The following is a 24,201-nucleotide window of genomic DNA, read 5'->3' as shown; positions in this document are numbered from 1 at the left end:
ACCTCAGTTTCCTCATCTATAAAATAAAGAGGTGTCTAAAGTCCCTTCCAGCCCTAAAAGTCTATGATTCTATAAGCCTTTATTCAATGAATGCCACAAACAAAACAGGGATGTTTTTGTTCTGAATTATAGCTTCTTGAAGGAAAGAGGAGACAGGAAGGAGGGGGGATGTTAAGTGGGAAAGAGCCACACCTTTCAATAGGTTTTATAGAGTGTATTAAGTGAAATGAAATAATATATGTAAAGATATTTGCAAACTTTAAAGCACTATATAGAGTATCCCAAAAGCCTTAGTTCAGCCTAAAGCTATTAAAATTTATGTAAAAGCTATTTCTATTTATTATTATTATCATCAGTATTAGTTGGAGGTAAATCCCTTCTCTTGAAGGGAATATTTGAGTTTGGGTCCTCAGGGTAAGTTATCACCCTCAACCCTGGAAATGCTCTTTATTGTTCCAGCACAGGACAAGTCAATAAGCAATTGTTAAGAACTTAGTATGTGCCAATGAATACTGATTGATTGATTGCCAAGCACAGTGCAAAATGCTGGAGATGCAAAGAAAAGCAAAGACAATCCCTGCCCTCAATGAACTCACAATCGAATGGAACAGACAACATGCCAACAACCATGTACAAACAAGATGTTGCTCATTGGCTCAGTAGTGTCTGACTCTTCATGACCCCATATGGACCATAGCACACCACACCACTCTGTCCTCCACCATCTCCCAAAGTCTAAATTCATGTTCATTGCTTCCATGACACTATCTAGCCATCTCATCCTCTGCCATCACCTTTTTGGTTTGCCTTCAATCTTTCCCAATATCAGGGTCTTTTCCAATGAGTCCCATCTTCTCATTATGTGGCCAAAGTATTTAAGTTGCAGCTTCAAGTATTTGCTCTTCCAATGAATAGCCTGAATTAATTTCTTTAAGTATTGACTGATTTGATCTCCTCGAAATTCTAGGGACTCTCAAAAGTCTCCAACACCACAATTCAAAAGCATTGATTCTTGTGGCCTCGGCTTTCCTTTTGTCCAACTTGCACAACCATACATTGCCACAGGAAAACCAGAGCTTTGACTATTGGCAAGGTGAGGTCTTGATTTTTAGTGTGCTGTTCAGATTTGCCATAGCTTTCCTTCCAAAGAGCAAGAGTCTTTTAATTTCATGACTGCAGTCGCCATCTGCAGTGATCTTTGAGCCCCAGAATACAAAATCTGACACTGCTTCCATTTCTTCTCCCTCTATTTGCCAGGGAAATATATAAAGGATAAACTGCAAATAATTGGGGGAGGGGGGGAACGACCAGGAAAGGCTTCTTGGGATTTTAGCTAGGGCTTGAAGGAAGCTAGAAAAACAGGAGGCTGAGGTAAGGAAGAAAAGCATTGCAGACATAGGAGAAATGTGCATTGTGAGGAATGGAGTGTATTCTCAGTCAGTCAATCAGTAAACATTTATTGAGCATCTACTACGTGTCAAATACTGTTAAATTCTGGGGATGCAAAAAAAAAAAGTCCAGTTCCTGGCCTAAAGGAGTTCACAGTCTAATAGAGGAGACATTAAACAAACATGTATAAACAAACTACATACAGGATTAACTGGAAATAATCAACAGAAGGAAAGCACTAGAACTAAAGAGGATCTGAAAGACTTCCTTCTTGTTCAAGGACCACCAAGAAGGCCAAGTATCACTGGGATCTTGACTCACAGTTTAAGAAGTCCTGAACTAGTGTGCCTGGAAGAGAGTAAGGTATAAGACTCAGGTTATAAAGGGCCTGGCCCCTTCAGCCCTTTCCAGCCTTCCAGCAGTCCTTTTTGCCTTAGGAAATAGCTTATCTACAGGGAGACACCAGGGTATGGCAGATTTAGTGAACCAAGGTTCAAATTCTCCCCCACCCCCATGATTATTATCAATGTGACTTCACTTTATCCATCAGTGAAATGAGGAGGTCGAGTTAGACCTCCAAGGTCTCTTTGAGCTCTAAATTGATGACTCTTGGAAATTCTTCCTGATTTCTCTAGTTCACATGTTACCTCCTCTAGGAAAGCCTTTCCTGAGCTCCTCTACTTGTTACAGCCCTTCAATTACCTTCCATTTACTCACCAGTTTGTATGTTACAGCCCCTAGAAGACTGTGTGCTCCTTTGTATCACCAGCACCTAATCCAGTGCCCAGTGACACTGGCCTCCTGCCTGTTCCTTGAACAAGACACTCCATTTTCTAACTCTGGCCACTTTCTCTGGCCCATCCCCACCCCTGGAAGGCTCTCCCTCTTCATCTCTGTCTTTTAGCTTCCCTGGCCACCTTCATGGCCCAGCACAATCCCACCTTCTACAGGAAGCCTTTCTCCAACTCTCTTAATTCTAGCACCTTCCCTCAGCTGATTGTTTCAAGTTGATTTCTTTGTATATAGTATATTGTTTGTATATAGTTGTTTGGGAGTTGACTTCCCCATAATACTGTGGGCTCCTTGGGGGAGGAACTGTCTTTTTTGCCTTTGTTTGTCTCTGCAGTACTTAGCAAAGTGCCTGGTACTTAGTAGATGCTTAATAAATGTTTATTGACCAGCTGAGTACCCGAGAAGGTACTTAATAAAATGCTTATTGAATCATATCTGACCTCGGATAAACACTTTACCTACACAGGCTTTATAGTTTCTTCATCTCTAAAATATAAGTGTTGCTGTAAGAGATCAAAAAGGAAAAGGACCCATATGCACAAAACTATTTATAGCAGCTTTTTTTTCTTGTAGTGAAAAAGAAGTAGAAACTAAAGGGCACCTATCCAATGGGGAACGGCTGAACGAATTGTGGCACATGAATGTAACGGAATACTATTGTGCTGTAAGAAACTGAAAGGAACTATTTCAAAGAAACCTGGGAAGACTTATATGAAATGATGCAGAGTCAAGGCAGAAGAACCAGAAGAACAATGTATACTATAACAGAAACACTGGACAAATGAACAATCTTGAAAGACTTAATAACTCTGATCAACAAAATAATCAACCATGATTCCAGAAGTTGGGTTTATGATGAATGCTACCCACCTCCCAACAGAGGTAGGGACTTAATTAAATAAGCAAAATGAGACATAGTCTTGGACATGGCCAATATGGGAATTTGCTTGACTATGCATATTTATTGCAAGAGTTTTTTTTCGATTTATTTCCAAGTGAGAAGGAAAGAAAATAAATGCTAGCTAACTGAAAAAAAAATTAAATAAAATAAAATGAAAGCTTCAAAAGACTCTAAGGACCCTGCTAGCTCTAAATCCACAAGCCTGTGAATCACAGGTGCAAAGGACTTGGTCAAGGGATTTTAACTGGCTTAAGATAATAAGCTTTGGTACCATTTGGTCAAGCATGAAATCTTCATTCCCATTGCCCATAATTCCATTCTTGTTATTCCTGTATACTACTCTTCTCCCTTGTGAATAAGATCTAAAAAAAAACCCTCATGTTATGAAGTGCATGATGGCAGGAAGAGCAGGTGCTAATTGACTGATAGGGTTGACACAGAGGTGGAGCAGGTGGAGAAGAGGGAAAGAGAGCACAGGGGTGACAGAAGTAGAGCTGGAAGGGACTTTGGAAGTTCTCTAGACAAATACCCCCACTGAAGAGCTGTGGAAACATGAGGTCTTCTGGACTCCAGACTCTTCACTCTTTCTATCAGAAGTGGCCTATCAGTGAACCCAAGGAGCCAAGCAGATTCTGGCACCAAGCAGGCCAGGGGCATAGGACCACAAACCAGGAACCCAAGACTGACAAGGCTCAGAATTTAGATTACAGGAAAAATATCCATATACACACACAAAATAGGTTAACACTAACCAATCCCATGAAATTTTACTTTGTATGATATAGACCAGCCAGGTCGCACAGTGGACAGAGTGCTGGGCCTGAAGTCTGGAAGACTCATTTTCCTAAGTAGAATCTGACCTCAGATACTTACTAGCTGTCTTGGGCAAGTCACTTAAACTCTTTTTGCCTCAATTTCCTCATCTGTAAAATAAGGACAATAGTAGCACCTATCTCCCAGGATTTTTGTGAAGATAAAATGATATAATATTGGTAAAGAGCTTAGCCCAGTGCCTGGCACATGGTAAATGCTATATAGTTATCATCATTATTATCAATCATCATTACCTCTGTGTGACCTTGAGCAAGTCGCTTAAACCTCTCTAGACTTATTCATCTGTAAAAGGAGGCAACTAGCCTCAATAACCTTTACCATCCTTCTTTAGGATCTACATACACTGCTTCTAGGAAGACCTGATGTAGAGTGAAATAAACAGAACCAGGAGAGCAATATACACAGTGACTAAAATAATGTGAGCCAAAATAAAACTAAAAAGCAATTGAACTCTTTTCTGTCCTCTCCAGACCACACTCTGGACTTTCTCTATCAGGCCTCCTATCTTAGTACCTTGATTCCTTGCCCTTCCCCCTTGCTGTTCAGTTCCCTTTTATGTGTAAGCTTCCTATATTAGACTGCAAGCTCCTTGAGGGCAGGGCCTGCCTTTCTTTCCACTTTTATCCTGGTCCATAATGAGCAAATGCTTATAGACCTGACTCACTAACATTAATCGTGATGATCAATCTCACTTCTAGAAAAGAGAAAACCAAATCTGTTCCTGTAACTAACATTAATTGTAATGACCAATCTCAAATCTAGAGAACAACCAAACTCTTTAAAGAGAGGGAGAGGTTAGATAGGGGTCAGTTAGACCAAAGTTAGTTTTACCCCTGTTTTGTTTTAACTGGGGGGAAGGGCAGGAAATGATAAAACTTTTAAAGAATAAAATAAAATACTATGATTTTAAGTTCTTATCTGGATTCTTGTTTTATTTTTACTGCTACAAGTCATTAGTGTGGATTAAAAAAAAAAAGAACCACACACACCTTTATCAGGATGTTAAGTAGGCTATGGCATATCACTACTGTAAAAGACATCATTGAGGATGGGCATGATGGGAAAAGAAGGTGGTCCAGTCATGTAGTGAGAATGAAGTATAACAGATGGCCAGCCCTAGTGAGGCAATGGTTATCAACAAAATGTGAAAATAAGTGAAGAAAGGCATTCAGTATAAAACTTCTATGTAAGCTTTCTGGAAGGACGTGGACAAAAGTTACACCTGGTGAGAAGGTTCAGAGAGGAGAATTCAGGCTCTGCAGTAAGGATCAGGGTCATGAAATTCCAAAGTATTTCTGGGAGGATATTTTAATAAGAAATGCCTACAGGGACATCTAGATCAACTCGGAGCCAGCTGAAGGCCTTTTGAGACTTTTTTTTTCCCCCGGAGTAAGCATGGGCAGTAGAGATCAGACTATGGGTATTCTATTTCACTAAAGGCTGTTATCCACTCTTCCAAAACTGGCCAAGCTATCCCCATGTCTTTGTATTAATTATTTCTGCCTGCTATAAGTAACAACATGGGTGTAACTGATAGAAAAATCTAACTATAATCTATGTTGGGTCAAACTTCTTTAAGTCTAAAAGGGCCTATAATATATAGCAAGAAAGGCCTCCCCTCTCCCCTTAAAAAATGTCAATTGAAAAAATCTACCAGGAATAAGTGGGTTAACCACTATTCTCATTTTCAAAATTTATCTTTTCCAACTACTAAAGGTTCTGCTATGAATCAGATGGGGAAAGAGGGAAAGGCTTTTTCTGTGATTACATATGGTGATAGGGGGGCTGCAGGTTCTCCATTGCAGCTTTAATGCCAAGGTTGGTTGGGAAGGAAATGCAAGTCACATCAAGTATGGAATGGATTTTAATGGGAAGAGGCAGAAGTAAGTTCCTTTCTTAAATTCAAATTCAATACACCCTGTAAAAATGGCTTTTGTTATATCACATTCATTTCTGAATACAGTACAACCTTTCTCCCTTCCCAACCCACTGGGCCATTCATTATAACAAAGCTTTTTAACAAACATATTGACCATGGTTGACATACCCCTATTCTCCTACCTCTGGAATAAAGAAGAGGGAAGCTCACTTTCCCAACTCTTTGCCAGAGCTAGGCTTGGTCATCAAAATTACAATGAGGTTCAGTTTTATTGTTCTTTCCAACCCACAAACATTTATTAATTTTCTGCTGTGCACAGAGTACTGTGAGGTCTTGGGGGTGACACAAAACTTCAGACACAAAACCATTCTTGCCCGTGGATGAGCTTAACTTCCATGAGGGAATAAGACACAAACACTTGTAATTGTCATACATGATATTACATGAAAAGTGCATCAGAGAGATGCAGAACAAAACACTAAATGAGCTCTGAGGGGAAAATAGGGTATTCCTCTCCCCAGATTCTGGTAGAATTCCTGGCTTCTTTTAAAAGTAAGGTCAGGTACCACCTCTTACACCTTTCTTGATGATGTCCCCAGATCATTACCACTCTTCCCCTCATGAAGTGACTTTGTAAATACTTTACTTTCTATTTACTCCTTTGTGTACATGTTGTAGCTTCATCCCCAAGTACTATGGAATCTCCTTTGAGGACAGGAGCTGCTTCCTTTTTGTCTCAAAATGCCCAACACCAAGCATAGCACCTTCCTGCCTATAGAAAGCACTTGATAAATAAATGTTTGTTGAATTTAACTGGATTACTGACAGGTGTTACTAGTGAGGAAGTTTAAAGAATAGGGAGAAATTCCACAAGTGAAAAGGAGGAAGGGGGACAAGGGAGGGAGGACATATTTTGTGCTTGGGTGGGCAAGGAGTATTTCAGTTTGCCTAGAATGAAGAAAGGACTGTGAGATAAGACTGGAAAGGTAGAGTGACTCCAGATAATGAAGGGTTTAGCATTTAACTCCCTAGCTAATAAGCAAGGGAGTTTGAACTTTAATCAACAAGGGTAGGTGGGGTAGGGGGAAGGGAATAAGCATTTATTGGCACCTACTATGTGCCTGGCACTGTGCTAAGTGCTTTTTACAAATATTATCTCATTTGGTCCTAACAACAATCCTGGGAGGTAGGGGCTATTATCCCCCCAATTTTATAGTTGAAGAAATAGAAGCAAATAAGAGGGTCACACAGCTAGTTAACTGCTATGGCAGAATAAAGACATGGAGTAGTTACATCCAGACAACAATTTATTTGGGAATGCCTGTGGTTGCAGAAATAAATCGGGTCCCAGGCTCTCAGCAGCACAAGGACCCAGAACCCTCATTTCTACAATTACTATATAATTGAAACACATTCTTTGGCTCATTTCTTAACCAGCCTTAATCACTGGATGGGCATTGCCTCAGTTAAAGTGAGAACTTGGAAAGACCTTAGCTTAAAAAGGTTTCTTACTACATCTGGGGCCATTTCCAGTCGTCCTGATCTATATCTTGCCACTGGACCCAGATGGGCTCTGGAGGAGAAAGTGAGGCAGGTGACCTCACACAGCCCTCCCTCACTTAAATCCAATTCATTTGCAAGTCATGACACCATCTTCCTGATGTGATGGTCCTCTTCTAGATCTAAGGACAAACAACAACAATATAATGGAAGGGAGTGGGAAAACAGGATCATAAGGATTGAAACACCTGGTTTCTTATTGGTGGTGGGAGACAATGAGATGGTAGGATAGTCTTGTGACTTTCTCATGATCGGGAGACTTACAAGAAGATAGAGCTTATTTTCACAAAACAGCAGATAAAGGCAAAATGAAATTACTCATGCCATTTTTAATGTAATGTAAGTGTCCAATGCCAGATTTGAACTGGGATCTTCTCGACTCTGGGACCAGCATTCTATCCACATTGCCACCAAATGCCTCATAAGGCAACTGGGAGACACTGAAGCCATTGCGCAGGCAGGAATGACATGACCAGATCTATGCATGAGGAAGGTAAGTCTAGCAGAGAGATGAAAGACAGACTGGAGTAGGGGGAGGGCGTACACATCAACTCCCACCAAGACTGCTACCTCTCAGTTTACAGCACACAGAGGCCAGGATAATTCTAACAATCCCATCAATGGGCATAGTCCATCAGTCCTGTGTAAGCATAGCTAGCACTGCCAATCAAACCCCCACTCCCACACACAGCCTTCATGATGACAAACCATTGCCCATCTGTTTGGTTAGAATAGCACCAAGTAACAGAGCTGGAGAAATACCATATAGTCCAACCTTCACATTTTACATATGAAAAAAATGAGATAAAAACAAAATATTTACATAGGGCTTAGCATAGTACCTGATACTTAGTAGTTGCTATATAAATGCTACCAATTATAATTGTACATTTTATTATTATTATAATAAACAGGGAGGCCCAAGGCCACAGAGTCTGAAGCAGGGCCAGGATACAGCCTGGGCCTCACAACTCCCACTCAAACACTTGCCAACACCACTTTAAAATGATCAATGTAACATCTGGAATCTACAGAAATTTCAGAAATCAATAGAGCTGTGAGAAACGTTAGAGAGATTCCCTACTCCCTCCCTGATAAGGAAAGAGAGACCCAAAAGGTTAAGGTCAAGAGAGGCAGAACAGAAAGAACATCAGATCATTAAGTCAAGAGACCTGGGTTCTAGTTCTGCCTCTCTGCTCCTAAGTACCTGTGACCTTAGGCAAGTCACTGACCTTTCTTTAGGCCTCAGTTTCCTTTGCTGTAAAATAAGGAGTTTGGACTAGGTAGTCTCTAAGTTCTCCTCTGGACTCTGATTCTGACTTTACTAGCAACAATAAAAAGGAGAGAGCTTTACCTGCCTCACATAAGCCATCGGTTAGCATAACAGATCAAAGTTTTAGATCTGGAAAGGACCCATGGTCATCCAGTTCAACATTTTCCCTTCGTGACACAGAAGTGACTTTGCCCAAAGTCACAGAGGTAGCAAGAAGTGGCAGTTGGAATTCAAACTCAGATCCTCTGACTTAAAATCCAGAGTTCTTTTCCTCCATGCTATACATAGCCCAACTAAGGTACCTTCTTGACTTCCAGCCCTGTCCTTTCACTGGATAACACTGCCCCACAGGCAACCTCATACTCTCCATCTTTGAGAGTCAATGAAATGATATAATTAACCAAGGTTGAACTTCATGACCTCTAAAGTTCTTTCCAGATCTAGGTACTATGGGTTCTTATCTACTCCAAGGCAAATATTTTGAAAATACAGCAGGACAAACTGATACTGTGTCCATAGTACACAATGGAAATGGAAAGTATGAGATCAGTACTCCAAGGACCTAGCTTCTAATCTCTGCCATTTACTATCTATGTGGTGTTGGGCAAGTCACTTAACCTTTGTGGCCATAAATGACCTCATCTGTAAAATGAGAAGGTTAGATTAGATGACCTTAGGTCCCTAAATCTATGATCTAAATCTAACAAAATTTAGGTTTATCTCTAATTAAATGATATGCATTTACCCCTTTTCATCTTTAATTAAATGAAGGATTAAATAAATAAAACACTTTACAACCCTTAAGGAACTACATATATATTGGCTATTACTATTATTAAATCTATGGTCCTAGTGGCAAAAGTACAGGATTTGGAGTCAAAGGACCCAAATTTAAAGCCCGTTTCTGCTTTTCTACCCACTGTGGCCTTGATCAAGTCATCACTCTGTTTGGCCATCAATTTCCACATCTGTAAGATATGAGAGTTGGAATGGATAACCTCCACAATCCTTTCTAGCTCTAAACGCTATGAATTCATGAGGGAATAAATATTCTTTCTTTTCTTTTTTTGAAAAAGCAAGTCAACAAGCAAGTCAAGCATTTATTAAGCTCCCATTATATGCCACGCCCTGTGCTAAACAACAGAGATGCAAAGAAAAACAAAACAATCTCTATTGTGTGGAGTCGACATTGGTCAAGGGATGAAACAACTTCGAACTTACTTTTTAATGTTTTATTTTGCCATTGAAAGAGTTCACAAGGGCAACCGGGAAGATGAAGGTCGGCCTATTGGGCTCTTTCTACACCTATCCACTCTGGAACCACTGATACCTGGGTGGGGATGAGTCATAGGTGAAGGCAGGGGGGAGAGAAAGAGAGGTGAGGGGAAAGAGAGAGAATGGAAGGAAGGAAGGAATGAGGGGAGGGAAGGAGGAAAGAAGGAAAGGAAATAGCAGCTAGGGAAAGTGACCTACCAATTGGTACATAGCTACTTATTTTCAAGAGCCCTGAGCCCTCCTATAAAGTTCTTCCTTTCAGGGATCCTCTCTGACCTCTTAAGCATCTGACTCCCTAGCAATTTCGGGATCCCATATGTCAAAAGCTCAAGAGATTGGGCCCTAGGTTAATTAAGATAAAGTCTTAAGATTTATGTTCTTGGATTCTGTCCTCAGCTCTTCACTTCTGTTGTTTTACATTTCAAATTCTATTACTGACTTTGTTAAAACATCTGGAGGTCATCTCCAGTCGTCCTGATCTATATCTGGCCATTGAGCTGAGCTCAGATGGTTTCAGAGGAGAAAATGAGGCTGGTACTTTGCACAGCCCTCTCTCACTTAAATCCAATTCACTTGCATGTCAATGGCATCACCTCCCTAATATCATGGTCCTCTTAGAAAATGAAGGACAAACAACAATAGCTAAATCACCGTTAATAAGTTAATACACTTTATGTCTCTTAGACTAATCCCTAGTTCATGAGATAATCCTCTAAATATTCTGTTCTCCATCTTCTTCTCCATCAAAGACAATATTATTCTATCTGTGGTCTAACAAGACAAAGCATAGCAGGCCCTCTGAAATCAAAGCATATTCCCTCTCAATCCAGATACTATATTTCTATCAATTCAGCCTTGGGGCAGGTCGGGGCGGGGGAGGCAGGGAGGAGCAAATCCAAAGGAGTTGGATTCAAATCTTGTCTCTGTTACTTGCAACCTATGAGCACTTCTTCAAACAAATCATTTAATCGCCCTATGATTTCATTTCTGAAACTGTAAAATTAGGATTATCATGGAAATGCTCTCTAAGGTTCCTCCCAGATCTAAATCCTATGATCTTAATCATAATGTTGACTCTTACTTAAGTTTTTCCTAAAAAAAACTTCAGTTCTTTCAGTTTCAACTACTTTTGGGCCATATTTTCCCCATCTTATGCTTGTGTCACTAACATTTTCAATCAAAACCAAACGTGAGACTTTTAACTTGTATCCCTAACAACATGCCACCTTTTTAGAGGTGACCCATGGTTCCTTCTTGCCAGTACACTTTTGAATGCTCATTCTGCAATACAATGTAATATATTCATTATACTCCCAACTTTGTATTGTCTACAAATTTGATAAGCATGATATATATAGACCCTCATTCCTAATGCTGATTGGAAAAAAAAAGGCTGGAAAGTCAGGGACAGAGCTCCACATCCTCCACTGGACACCCTCCTTTAGGAAGAATTGATTCATTAAGATTCTTTGTGTTTGGTTATTCAGCCTGCTCTAATCCACCTACATATACTTCTGTCCAGCTCAGGAAAATATCATGAATGATTGGGTCAGATGCCTTATAAAATTCAGGTACATTATGGCTTTAGCATTCCCCTGACCTATACCACCATAATAACCCTGTCAAATAAAGAAATAAAGATAGCCTGGCACCATTCACGTGGTAGTCTGGCATTTTGGACAAACAAAGGGAAAACATTTTAACTGTGGCAGCTGCATATTCTGTGGCCTCATGATAGAATTCTAGATTTGGCCAATTTTAGTCAAAAGGTCAGACAGTCAACTAGAATTTCTGAATCACCTACTATGTGCCAAGTGCTATTTTAAGCATGGGAGCACGTAACAGTCTAACATAAAAAGCCAGGGAGAAGATACCATTCACAAACTCTCCATAGCCTGATGGGCTATAGATTAGGTTTGTTTAAGTAGGGTTTTTAACCTTATTTCACAGTACTACCCCCAAAATTATATCCTCTATTTGTCTGGCTGATCTCACTATTCTCCAAAACACAGAATGTGCTACTCATAATTCCCTCCAGACCTTTGCTCATCTTGTTGTCCCGGCAAGAGAGATGCTCTCTATGATTCCCTCATCTGGGGCAAGTGCCATTCAACCTCTCCTGGGTTAGATGTCCTCATTTCTAAAATGAAGAGTTGAGGGGCAGCTAGGTGGCGCAGTGGATAGAGCACCGGCCCTGAAGTCAGGAGTACCTGAGTTCAAATCTGGCCTCAGACCAAACACTTGACACACTTACTAGCTGTATGACCCTAGGCAAGTCACTTAACCCCAGTTGCCTTAAAAAATAAAATAAAATAAAATGAAGAGTTGGATCAGATGTGACCTCTAACATTTCCTCCAGCTCTAAATCTGCCTCCAAGTCCCAGCTTTTACTGATCGATTTAGCATCTACCTGTCATTTTATGAGTCTTGTTTCCTTTCACACTATAAGAATGTAAATAATGTACTTAGGGGAGGTCCTATGTCACACTTGTATATCTCACTCAGAGTCACTCATAGTGCTGAATACCTAATAGATGTTCAATACAGACTACCTGATGAATTGACCCATAAAAGACGTGAGAAGATAATACAACCCGACCTAGGCAGCTTACATAAGAAAATCTGGCTCTTAGCTTTTATCCTTAGGTACTCAAAGAATCAGGGGCAGATAGGTGGTACAGTGGATAGTACACTAGGCCTGGTGTTAGGAAGACTCATCTTCCTGAGTTTAAATCTGGCCTCAGACATTTACTAGCTATGCGACCCTAGGCAAGTCAGCTAACCCTCAGTTTCCTCATCTGTAAAATGAGCTGGAGAAGGAAATGGCAAACCACTCCAGTCTCTTTGCCAAGAAAACCCAAATGGAGTTACGAAGAGTAAGACACAACTGAAAAACAACCAAACAACTCAAAGAATCTCCAAGCTAGAAAGTAACTCAAGTCATCTAGTCTAAACTAGCCTGACCAAGAAGGCTTTCTCTAGTATCCCTGACTAGCAATTACCTTGCCTCTTCTTGGAGAACTCCAACAAATTGGGGATCCACAGCCTTCTGATACCTTCTATTCCACTTTAAGATAGCCAGCTCCAATCATTAGGAAGATTTCCTTCAAGTCTAGCAGCTAGGTAGTAAAGTGGATAAAGCACTGAACCTGGAGTCAGGAAGCCCAGAATTCAAATCCAGCCTTAGATACTTAGAAGCCATATAACCCTAGGCAAGTAATTTAACTCAGTCTCTTTCCTCATCTGTAAAATGAGGATGATAATAATAGCACCTACCTCCTACGGTTGTCTTGAGGACAAAATGAGATAATATTTGTATTGTTTTGTTTTTAGGCAATTGGGGTTCAGCGACTTGCCCAGGGTCACACAGCTAGTAAGTGTCAATGTTCAGTCTAAGGCTGGATTTGAACTCAGGTCCTCCTGACTTCAGGGCCGGTGCTCTATCCACTGCACCACCTAGCCACCCCGAGATAATATTTGTAAAGTGCTTTACAAGCCTTAAAAGAGTTATAAAGGATAGCTATTATTATTGTTATTATTATTATTATTGTTATTATTATTATTATTACTACTGATGATGATGATGTTGATAAGAATTAATTCTACCTCACTGACATTTCTACCCATCACTTCTAGTCCTATCTTCTGGGGCCAAGCCAAATAATTTTAATCCTTGTCCACAGGCAAGCCCTTGGAAAACTTGAAGACCATGATAATGCATCTCATCCCCCTCTCCAGTCTTCTAAACATCCCCAGTTCCTTCAGCCTCTCCTCATTTGACATATTCTTCAATCCCTTATTTCTGAAGCAGCACTAATTTGTCAATGTCCTTCCCAAAATGTGATGTCATAACAAAAAATAATATTCAAACATGACCTGAACAGGGTAGAATACAGAGAGCCGATGACCCCTCTGTTCTGGACGCTTCATCTCCATTCATGCAGCCAAGGACGACATGACTTTGTTCAGCTGCTTTGTCACAAGGTTGACTCATACTGAACTCACATTCCATATCAATGACCAACACTCAGCAATGAGGTGCTTCCTCTCTGATTGTAGAAAGGAAAGCAACTAATATTAAGTAGCATTAACAATAATAACAATAAGTCACACCTAAATAGCATTTTCCTCACCACAACCCAGTGGGGTTGGTACTAGTGTTGACATAATTTACCTCCAGAAACTGAGGTTGAATTCTTTGGGTCACGCTAGCAGGTAGGGGCAAGGGCTGTGACTTCAATCTAACTTTCCCCTGGCAGTTCATATGCTCTTTCCACTACACATACACAAACTTGCCAAGAATTTGCATCACCCCTTCTGTTTAAAAAAAATGTTTTGCTAATGCTTTTTTTTTAACACATCAACAAATTAATCAACATACATTTATTATTTGCTATGTGTCAGGCACCATACTAAACACTTCAGATACAAAATTTTTTTTAAAAGAGTCTGCCCTGGATAAGCTTACATTCTAATGTAATAAATTAGTACAAACAAGATAAATACAGAGTAGACTGAAGGTAAGCTTCAAGTATTCCTCCTTTTTTAAAATTTTCAAATTTATTCTCACATTTTGAGCTTTACCGCAACCTTTTGAGGTAGGCAAGGCAGGTGTTAACATTCCCATTTTACAGGTGAAGAAATCACAGCACAGGGAGGTGTAGGAATGTGCTCAAGGTCACATAGCTGGTTAGTGACAATGCCATGATGCCTACACAAAACCTGTATATCAACCGTGCATAACCTATCTGGGATTCCCCCAAGGAGAATCAATCCATTGCACATCTCTACACATTGGAATGAAAAACATTAGCATCTCTCCAGGTGCTTGTGTCCCTAGAGTCACTAGATTCAATTAATAGGGATCAAAGCAAGTTGATGAGATTACTTTTCTTTCTCCAAATAGTGATGCAGGAAACTTTCCCCATTAATCTCCCAAATAAGCAGCCACAAGCAGCCAGTTATGTCTTGTATAATTGTTCCCTGAATTTTATAGGGATGGTTGGACATTATGAACCTGGGCATCTTAGAAGAAAGCTGACCTCTTCTGTAACCCTTGGATGGTGGCTTCCTGGCATTCATCACCAACACTATTAAATAACTCACTTTGCACTATAGACAGAAGCAGTCCACTGTGGCCTTCAATTATGCTTAACAGCAAATTATTTCCTCAGCACAGCCCCATATGGAGTTAGTCTGAAGGCAGAGCCTCTGTCTCTTGGGGCTATGATGGGGGCTTGGATATTGTACGTGCATGAGAATTGTAAGTATTTCTTACTTTGGGCCATCCTTCTCCCTGAATTCTGGCAAACTGAAGTCCACCCAGCCATTCTCAGTTCTCTTGGACTTCAGAGAATATGACAAGCAAGTTGATGAAACCTCTCATTTAAATGTCAGTCAATCCTTAGAAATTCATAGGGCCCAGGACCTTCACTAGAGAATCTAGAACCACAGGAACCACATTGCAGCAACAGTTCTGACCCTAGACCGAAACGGATGTGAACCAACCACATTATCCCCCTGCTACACAGGACCAATCTAGCTAAACAGACAGGGACTCATCACCAAAAGTTGGTTGTTATGTAATGCTCTTTTTTTGGGGGGGGGGCGTGCCGACCCATGGAACAGACAAAATTGCAAATAGTTCAGACCCACAACCACTTTACATAATCTGCATGGTGGTAACAGGGGGGGAAAGTGGTATAAAAAAATCACAAAAGTCTTAGAACAATAACTAGCACTCATTTAAATGTAAGTCCTTTCAATGTGCAATTTCTGTCCAGTGATAAAAGGTTGACGTTGGCATTCTCACTAAAAATAAAAACAAAAATCATAAAGAAACTGCACAAAGTGAAGCTAAATGTGAAATAACAAATAAAAACATTCCTGTAGGAGAGGCAAATGAAGGAACTGCATTCATCATACACATAAAGGCCAAAAAAAAACCAAACAAACCACCCCACTTCACGTGACAATTGACCACCTTATCTTGAAATGTTCACGAAGAACATAATAAGCAAGCTATTGAAGGTCATTGCAGTTTATGCGGACATCTCTCCAAAGGATTAAAAAAAAAGAAATCTTATAAATATCTTTAGAAGTCAATACATTTCTCTGATATTTGGTAACTTCAATAAAATGTGGATACAGGAAAAGACAGAAGCAAAACTAAGTTGGAAGTAAGGCACTAAACATGGTAAGCACTTAATGACATTAACTTTTCATTTGATTTTTGGATGAAAATATTTTCATTTGATTAAATTTTCATAATAAAAATTAATTTTTCATTAAAAAGTGAAACTGACTAGATATATATCTGTGTGTATATATATAGACAAGTTGGAAACCACTGTCATCAAAGCAGCTGTCATTTCAGAATAAGTTATGTGCAAAGTGACCAAATGATTAGAGAAAATTCAAATTTTTTTTTAAAAGAAAGGATAAGAAGACATTGAATGCAATTACAGGAGTTCCAAGCCAACCTTCTTAAATATGAAATTAACTTTTAAAAATAGGAAATGGCCAAAAGTAAAGATACTGATTATAAATCGAGAGGTGGAAGTTACCTTGGAAATCTCACCTACGGCAACTCCTCCATCTCTGTTACCATGCCATCTTTCAGAGAAGTTTAACTATTGCAAAACACTTACCACGATAAAGAGTAAAATAGCCCAGAAACTTCCTCAGCTAGCACACATATCCAATCTCCTTTCCAAATGAATTGAGACGACAGATAAGAGCAACATTAGTTTAGAGTCCAAGGGTACAGGCAGTATTTTCCTCACAAAGCAAAAGAAAATAAAAACTAAAAAACCATGGAGAAGAAAATAAGTCACACAGAGAGTGTGGCATAAAATCTAGGTAAGGGTAGCACTTCTGGATGAAAGCACAGGAACAACAATAAGCCAGTGAGGAACAGGACAGATTATCCACTGTTCCCAGACTGAAGAGTTTTCACAGGCATTTAAGAGGAAGAAATGAGGAAGAACAGCTACATGGATCTTACCAAATGCAGATACAAAAATCCATTTTGGAGGGTTACAATTTTAAAGGGGCCAAGGAATTTGCTTACAATGTTTTCAAGAGGCAGCAATTCCCAGAGAAAAATCAGTGACCAAGAAGATACTTTGTTGTGTATGCTCACTTTCTAATCTAGGTTAGGTGTACAGATCAAAATATCCCAAAGGGAATGGACATAAATGGGTTGCAACATATTAATTACCAAAGACGATTTGCACCCAAGAAGTAGAATAAAAGGTATCAGTGAAGACATGTATGAAGACTTACTAAGTAGCTAAGGAAGTTGTATATCTGAAATGATACACATTTTTGTTCAATTCTGTTCTACTGCCACAGTAGTATTACCAAGATTGTTTTTCTTTAAGTTTCATACAGTAGGTTAGATAGATCTTCCATAGAGGATTCATGGAAACATACAGACAAAATCTGCATGGGATAAGAAAGAGAAATATGTATTGGTGGTGTATCCAGATGAAGTCCCAGACCTAAACACCCACACACAGAGATCTGTAACTCACCTAACCAGAACTAGATGATGGCCGAGAACCATTAGTGACCATTAGGCTTAGCATTTGATTTCTCTTTTAAGAGTCCCTCTTGAAAGAAAGATCAATTCACCTAGACTTAAAACTCTGATCCAGGGCTATTTAAAGAGATAACCTGGTCTAACAGGTACAGGGTTATTGGAGGAATCTGGAACTCAGCAGGATCCATCCATCAACAAACATTTATTAAGAGCCTATAATGTAGCAGAAAAGCTAGAAAGCCTGCCTTGGAATCAGTAAGACCTCGTGCTACCCCCTGAAACATACAATCTGTGGCTCTGGGTAAGTCAGTCAAGCTTTTAATACCACAGGCAACCATCTAGGTGTCTAAGTTGTAGAACAGGTGTCTCTCTGAATTGGTAGAGGGAGTTTTCTCCCTCAGAGTTCCTATACTAATGAGATTAGAGGTCCAATACTATCCCTGATCCTATCCCATGTACCTGGCAGCCTATTATGTATGCATTGGGGCTACAAAAACAAAAATTAAAGTCTCTACCCTCAGGGAGCTTATATTCTATCAGAAAGGGCAACATGTATACATATAACTATATACAAAATATATGCAAGGTGAGTTGAAGAAGACACTAGCAGTTGGAGGTTGGGGAGAAATCGGGCAAGGCTTCACATAAGGGGTAGTTTGAACTGAGGTTTGAAGGAAACAAAAGATTCTAACAGGGCCCTGGGACTCAGAGCTGGAAAGAACCTCAGAAATCATCTTCATCTAACCCCCACATTTTACAGATGAAGAATATGAAACTCAAAGAAGTGAAATAAGCTGTCCAAGCCTCTATAGGTGATAAAGCAGTAGCACTGAGACCTGAACCTAGGTCCCTTCACAGGTCTGTGCTTCCATTCTTCCATCTAGAATATGTGAAGACTGTCCATCCTTAAGGTTTGCTTTTACCTTCCTTGTAAAAGAGGGATCAACTGAGGGAAAACCCTGGGTTATTATTACTTGTGAAAACAAATCTTTTTGTTCTGTAAAATTTGGATTCAGTCAAAGTGCCATACTCAAGGACCTCAAGGCCGCAGGTTCCCCACTCCTGCTCTAAATTCTTTCTTGCCCTTAAAACTCACTAGGTGTTTGCTTCAATTTTCTTTGTTTTGGTTCTAGAAAACCAAGCCAGACCTTTCCCCAATATCACAGTTTTGCCCATTACCCTAGGGCAGACTAACCTGCCCGAGTTCCCTCAGTAAGAACAACACAAGTGAGAGGACCACCCCTATCTTAAGAGGTAGAGACTGTTTGAATGGGGAGTCAGGAAACCTTTTCTGACGCCCTTCCTTCTTGTACCAACAGGCCTCCCAAGTGCTTGCTACCCTATAAAACCTAATAAGGGTCAGGCTGTCTGAAGAACAGAAGCATGAAGGTATAAGGACCTTCCTGTTTGCGTCAGCCCCTTCTCTGAAACTGGCCTCCTGTTACAGCTTCAGGGTCATAGGCCACTGTTAGCTTTTTCTTTTCTTTTCTTTTCTTTTTTCTTTTTTGGCTAGGCAATGGGGTTAAGTGACTTGCTCAGGGTCACACAGCTAGTAAGTGTTATGTGTCTGAAGACAGATTTGAACTCAGGTCCTCCTGAATCCAGGGCCAATGCTCTATCCACTTTGCCACCTAGCTGCCCCCACTGTCAGCTTTTTCTACAGGCCACAAACAGAAGGCCACATGAGACAGTCCATGGTATTTACATGGTAAGCAATGGGTCTGAGCCTGAGGTTCCCCTACCATGCTGCTTCCTGATGCAGTCCCCCACTACAGAATGTAAGCTCTCATTATATCTGTATCCCCAGGGCCTGGCATACACACAGTAGGAGCTTAATAAATGCTTGCTGACGGACTGACTAGTATATAGTCTAGACTTTCATGGTCTGTAGGAAACCCTGGCTGGAAGATATGGACATATAGGCACCTAGATTTGATATGGAGAAAAGGAGTTTAAGGCAGGAGATAGTAGAACCCAAAAAGCTATAAGCTAATTGGTCAAGAACTAAAAGGGCATGGTAAGACTTCAGGAATAGTTGGCCACACAGGTCTTTATGTAACCCATGGTGGGCCATCAGGGGAAGAGGCCGTTTCAACCAAAATGGTCTACTTAACTTTTCCCCAAACAGATCACAAACGTTCCTGCCTCCTCACTTTTACTCACATGACTACTGTGCTCTCACCCATTCTCCACTTTTCTGAATCCTACCCAATCAATTCGCAAAGCATTTAACTGAGGTGCTGTGCTAGATGCTGAGGATACAAAAATAAAGGTGACTGATCCTTTAATGTCTCAGTCAAGTCCTACTTCTTCAATGACGTCTTCCAAGGAGCCAAGGGCTATCTTGGTATAAGGTAAAGAACACCAGACTTGGAGTTAGGAGATCCCAATTCAAGTTCCAGCCCCACCAATGCCTAGGAGTGAGACCTTGGGCTGGTCACTGAATAATAAAATCATATATTCACATAGTGTGTTATGGTTCATTAAAAAATTTCTTCTCAAAAACACCCTGTAAAATATTTAGGGTTGGTATTATTATACCTGATACGAAGGAGGAAACTGAGGCCTCAAAAGTCTCTAAAGCCAGGATTCTAACCCAGGTCTTCTGAATCAAAGGCTGACACTCTATCCACAAGAATTTTCAAAGCCTCAGCCACTCCCTTTGTATAGTAAGAATAGTCACATTTGTACTACCTACTTCACAATGTTATTGAAAGTTAAGGGCTTAAATTATTAAATGAAAGTTTCTTCATCTGCAAATGAGAAGGCTGAAATAAATGACCTGGAAAGACCCTTCATTTTTGATATTCTATATTTCTCTACCTCTTCTAAGCTCCTAGGGCATATGTCCAGTACATTCATTTTATATTTACATATATACACATGCACATATACATGTGTATATTTATGTGTGTATGTATATTATGTTTATATGTACACACATGTATGTGCATATGCATGCATATAAATATATGTGGCCTTGTTGTTTTGTTTGTCTTTTTATAAGTCCTTTACCATGACTGTAAACTCCCTGAAGGCAGAATCCTTAACTCCTTCTTGCCTGCATTTACCCAGGACACCTTGCATAGAACTCACTTAGTAGAAGCTCTATAAATGCCTTGTATATTGGCTCCTCCCTACCCCACTCCCAGGAGCCTCTGACTCAGGCTCAACAAGAGACTAGGGAACAGACAGGTCCAAAGCTTCAGATCTAGCCTCTATAACCTGATGTGAAAAGACCAGAACAAGGTCTTCCCCTAGTTGAGCCAGTTTCCCCTACTGGTCAAATAGACCTAATCCCATTTCCCTGGGATCCCAAATCAACAATGGCTGCGAAGCCCTTCCCAGGTACCATATGTCATGGGCTTGGTTATGATGATGTGACAAAGCAGTTCTCATCAATTGCTTTCAGCGGGGGGGAAAAAGAGCAATCCTGACAACAGTCCCTGGAGCCAGGTAAAGAGGCTCTAGATGCCTTCCCTCCCACCTAACCCCTTTGCTCTCAACAAAATCCCCTCCCAGGCAGACTGGGCAACAGTCCTGAGGTAAACAAGGTCCTCTCCAGGGATCTCACCAGCAGAGGACCATTGGGATCAAGACGAGCAAGGGGGTAACAGATCCATTTCCCCTTGTTTCCCCAAGGGGGAAAATAATACTTCACCTCTCTGCTGCAGTCAAGGACTCTGGTACAGGGATGAAAGTGAAAGACCAGACTCTGAGGTGGGGAGTCTCCCATCCTAACCCAAAAGCCCTTAATGTAGGAATTCAGAGACAGTGCCTCGGTTACCAAAAAAGGTCTAGCTATAAAAAGGCAGGGAACAGGAATAAATTTCAGAAAGAAAAAAAGGGAATTTTTCCTTTTTTTTTTTTTTACAGGAAGGAGGTGGGGAGGAGGCTAGAGGCTTCAATCCCCCTGGCAAAGAACTGGGCCCTAGCTGAATCCAGTGATTATACAAGCTCAGAGACAAACACAGCTCCTTCCTCCTCCCACCACCCAGTCAGCACCCTGCCTATAAGCACTCGCCATGACCGGCATTTCAGAGGTCCCAGGTCAGGACCCAGGGCTTGCTTAAACTTGGATTTTTCATGACACAGAGCCTTTTAAAGAGAATTCCCCCACTTTCTTCTCCCCAGTTTCCTTGGTTTTCCTTTCTCAGGAGTCCTGTCCTCATAGTTTGGATGGCTTCAAACTGCTTATTGCAGAAATACAGGCCTGCTCCTTCTCCCCATCCCCATTACATTACTGTCTTCAGCAGGCTGTCTCCATCCAATTAGTTTCAAAAGCTTCATGCCAAGGAAATTTCTGCTCTTATTAAAAATAAAGACACGCTGGGCATGCAATGGACTGTGAAAAATATAATGAGTCTGGCATAAGTATGAAGGTCGAGGATAAGGTTACCAAAACAGACATACAAAGTTATTCCTGAAGTGGGGGGAGGATGGAAAAAGGGGAAAAGTAGTTAAGATATAGATATAAACATTACATATATAATATATAACATACACGATGCATATATAATATATACCACACATACATCGAGATAGCAGTACAAATGTCATATATGTGCCAGATATGATATGTGCATATCCTTTGGGGTGGGTCCATACTCTTTAAGGGAGTGGGAAATCAAAGGCAGAGAGCCTTCCCTTTATAAGCTTTTCAAGTATTTCTCCACTTGGATAAAAAGCAAACAAAAAAAAAGAAAGAAAAAGAAAAACAAACCCAAACAAACAGAAGAAAAGCCTCCATATCTGAACTGAGAAACAAGACTCATTTCAAATCATGTCTGCTACCTCTGCTATACTCTGAGGACCTGCTTCCAGCTGAGCTGGGGCGAAAAGCTGGCTCCTTCCACCAAGAGCCTTGGCGCTAGGTTCTGTGCATCTGGGAAAACAGACTCCCTTTCCTCTGAAAAGCCTCTCTTCTTTCTGATTGTCTACTGATAGCAAAGGAAAGTCAGGGTCTCTCTCCTCCCTTCCAACTCTTCCTCAAATCTCCCCTATCACCATATTCCAAATTCTCCGTAAAGAAATAACAACAACCACCCCCACCTATTTTTATAGTGCTTAGTACTTTTTCCAGGGCTTTCCCATACAGTAGTTTGTTTGATCCACAAGGCAGCACTGAAAGGTAGGGTGCAATATAGCTACTTTCGTATTTATAATACATACATATATACAATAAAGGTCTGCGAAAAATGGTACCTGTCATTTTCATATCCCAGTTTTAAACCACTCAAGGATAATGAATCTGGGGACAAGGAATTGGGGAGGGGACGAAGAAGGAGATTCAAAAGGCCTGAGTCTACTCATTTTTACTGAAAATCCGGAAAATTTAAGCATAGGAACAGGATTGTTCCGAAAGCACTCACAGCCGTTTCTCTCTTACCTTCGGCCAATACCTCATCCACGGTGACCTGATGTCTCCCAATGCCGAAAACGCGGCCGATGTACCCACTCCCTGGGCCCGAGGTGCTCCCCCCTCCTCCGCTGGAGCCAGACCCCGGGCCAGAGCCTCCTTGCTCCCGGCGGGAGTCAAAAAACTTCTTCATCTTGCAAAAGAAGGCAGCGACCAAGCAGTGGATGAAATGGTTCCTGGCTGCTTTTTTCTTCTTTCTTTCTTTCTTTTAATTATGAAAAGCAAGAAGTCCCCAGATTTCCTCTAGGATCTCTATTCAGATAACAAGAAAAATCCACTCATAGGAGAGGAGGGAAGAATGTGTATATATTTATATATATATATATATATATATATATATATATATATATATGTGTGTGTGTGTGTGTATATATATATATATTTATGCATATAATATGTGTATGCTTCTAAGTAGTGCAATTTTCTCTTCCTCTTCTGGAAAGCGATTTTTTAAAGTTTAGACCTGTGACGGCAGAAAGAGAAGATGAGTCAGTTACTAAATAATAATGATTCTTATTATTATAATTATAATAAATCGTCTGCCTTTCTCTAGGGGGACATACGGACACACACACACACACACATACACCAGGAAGATGCCACCTGCCCTTACATAGTGAGGAAAAACACCGGGTCACCCACCCTCCCACTCCCCCCCACCCTCCCATCAAGTGACAGCAACTGAAAACGCCTCCCCAGCCGCGGGAGCTAGGCATATCCTGAGTCGGTATTTTCCCCAGGCGGGGAGAGAGGCAGGCAAGGCAAGGAGAGCAGGGTTGCCGGTCTCCCAGCAGCTAATACAACAGCGGCCGGCCGCTCCCTCCCCCAACCCCGGGCATATCGCCCCCTCCCCAGACCCAGCCAGAGAGCATCCAGGCAGTTTTTTACCCACTTCGTACAGCTCCAGGCTGCAGGATCCTGGCTACCAATTCAGCAACATTGTCACCGCCGCCGGATCCCAGACTGCAACTCTGTTGCAAGGTAACCCGGGAGAGGCGAGGATTGCATGAGGCTTCAGCTGATCGCTGGAGAGACCATCGGAGATTGACCCCCCTCTCTACCCCTCCCCCCCGCCGCCCCACACACCCTCTTCGGCTCCATCCATCCAACCAGGAAATGAACTGTCACAGGAAGTGTCTTTCCATTGAGGGCGAGCGGGCGGGGCGGGGCTGGGGTTAGGGGTGGAGCATTGCAGCTCCAAATTCACATCATTTCCCGACCTGGAGCACAGAAGGAAGGAGGAAGGGAGGGAGGGAGGAGGAGTAGCAGTACCTGGGGTGTAGCCCAAGCAAGTGGTTGGAAGATTGCATGCAAGAGGAGAAACTGGCGGCTG

The 24,201-nt window shown here is 41.1% G+C and overlaps 1 protein-coding gene across 14 annotated transcripts in view; it reads right to left on the bottom strand.

The window, feature by feature from the left end:
• The window catches only part of AAK1 (AP2 associated kinase 1), a 254,149-nt gene extending 230,219 nt beyond the window's left edge, over positions 1-23,930 (bottom strand). For 10 of the 14 annotated variants that reach the window (XM_020985375.2, XM_020985378.2, XM_020985377.2 and 7 more), the window contains exons 1-2: positions 23,761-23,930; positions 22,839-23,331 (exon numbers count right to left, since the gene is read on the bottom strand). In XM_020985375.2, coding sequence (XP_020841034.1) covers positions 22,839-23,001 — 163 coding nt within the window. In that variant the 5' untranslated portion in view covers positions 23,002-23,331; positions 23,761-23,930. The remainder of the gene's footprint in view (positions 1-22,838; positions 23,332-23,760) is intronic. The other 4 variants (XM_020985380.2, XM_020985385.2, XM_020985386.2 and 1 more) reach the window with 1 other exon arrangement.
• Positions 23,931-24,201: the final 271 nt, after the last annotated feature.

The sequence above is a fragment of the Phascolarctos cinereus genome, unplaced genomic scaffold (genome assembly GCF_003287225.1).
Source record: "Phascolarctos cinereus isolate Bilbo 61053 unplaced genomic scaffold, phaCin_HiC Scaffold_2;HRSCAF=192, whole genome shotgun sequence".
NCBI classification, from domain to species: domain Eukaryota; kingdom Metazoa; phylum Chordata; class Mammalia; order Diprotodontia; family Phascolarctidae; genus Phascolarctos; species Phascolarctos cinereus.
Note: the sequence above shows the minus strand (reverse complement) of the source record. Positions and strands in the feature narration are given on the sequence as shown.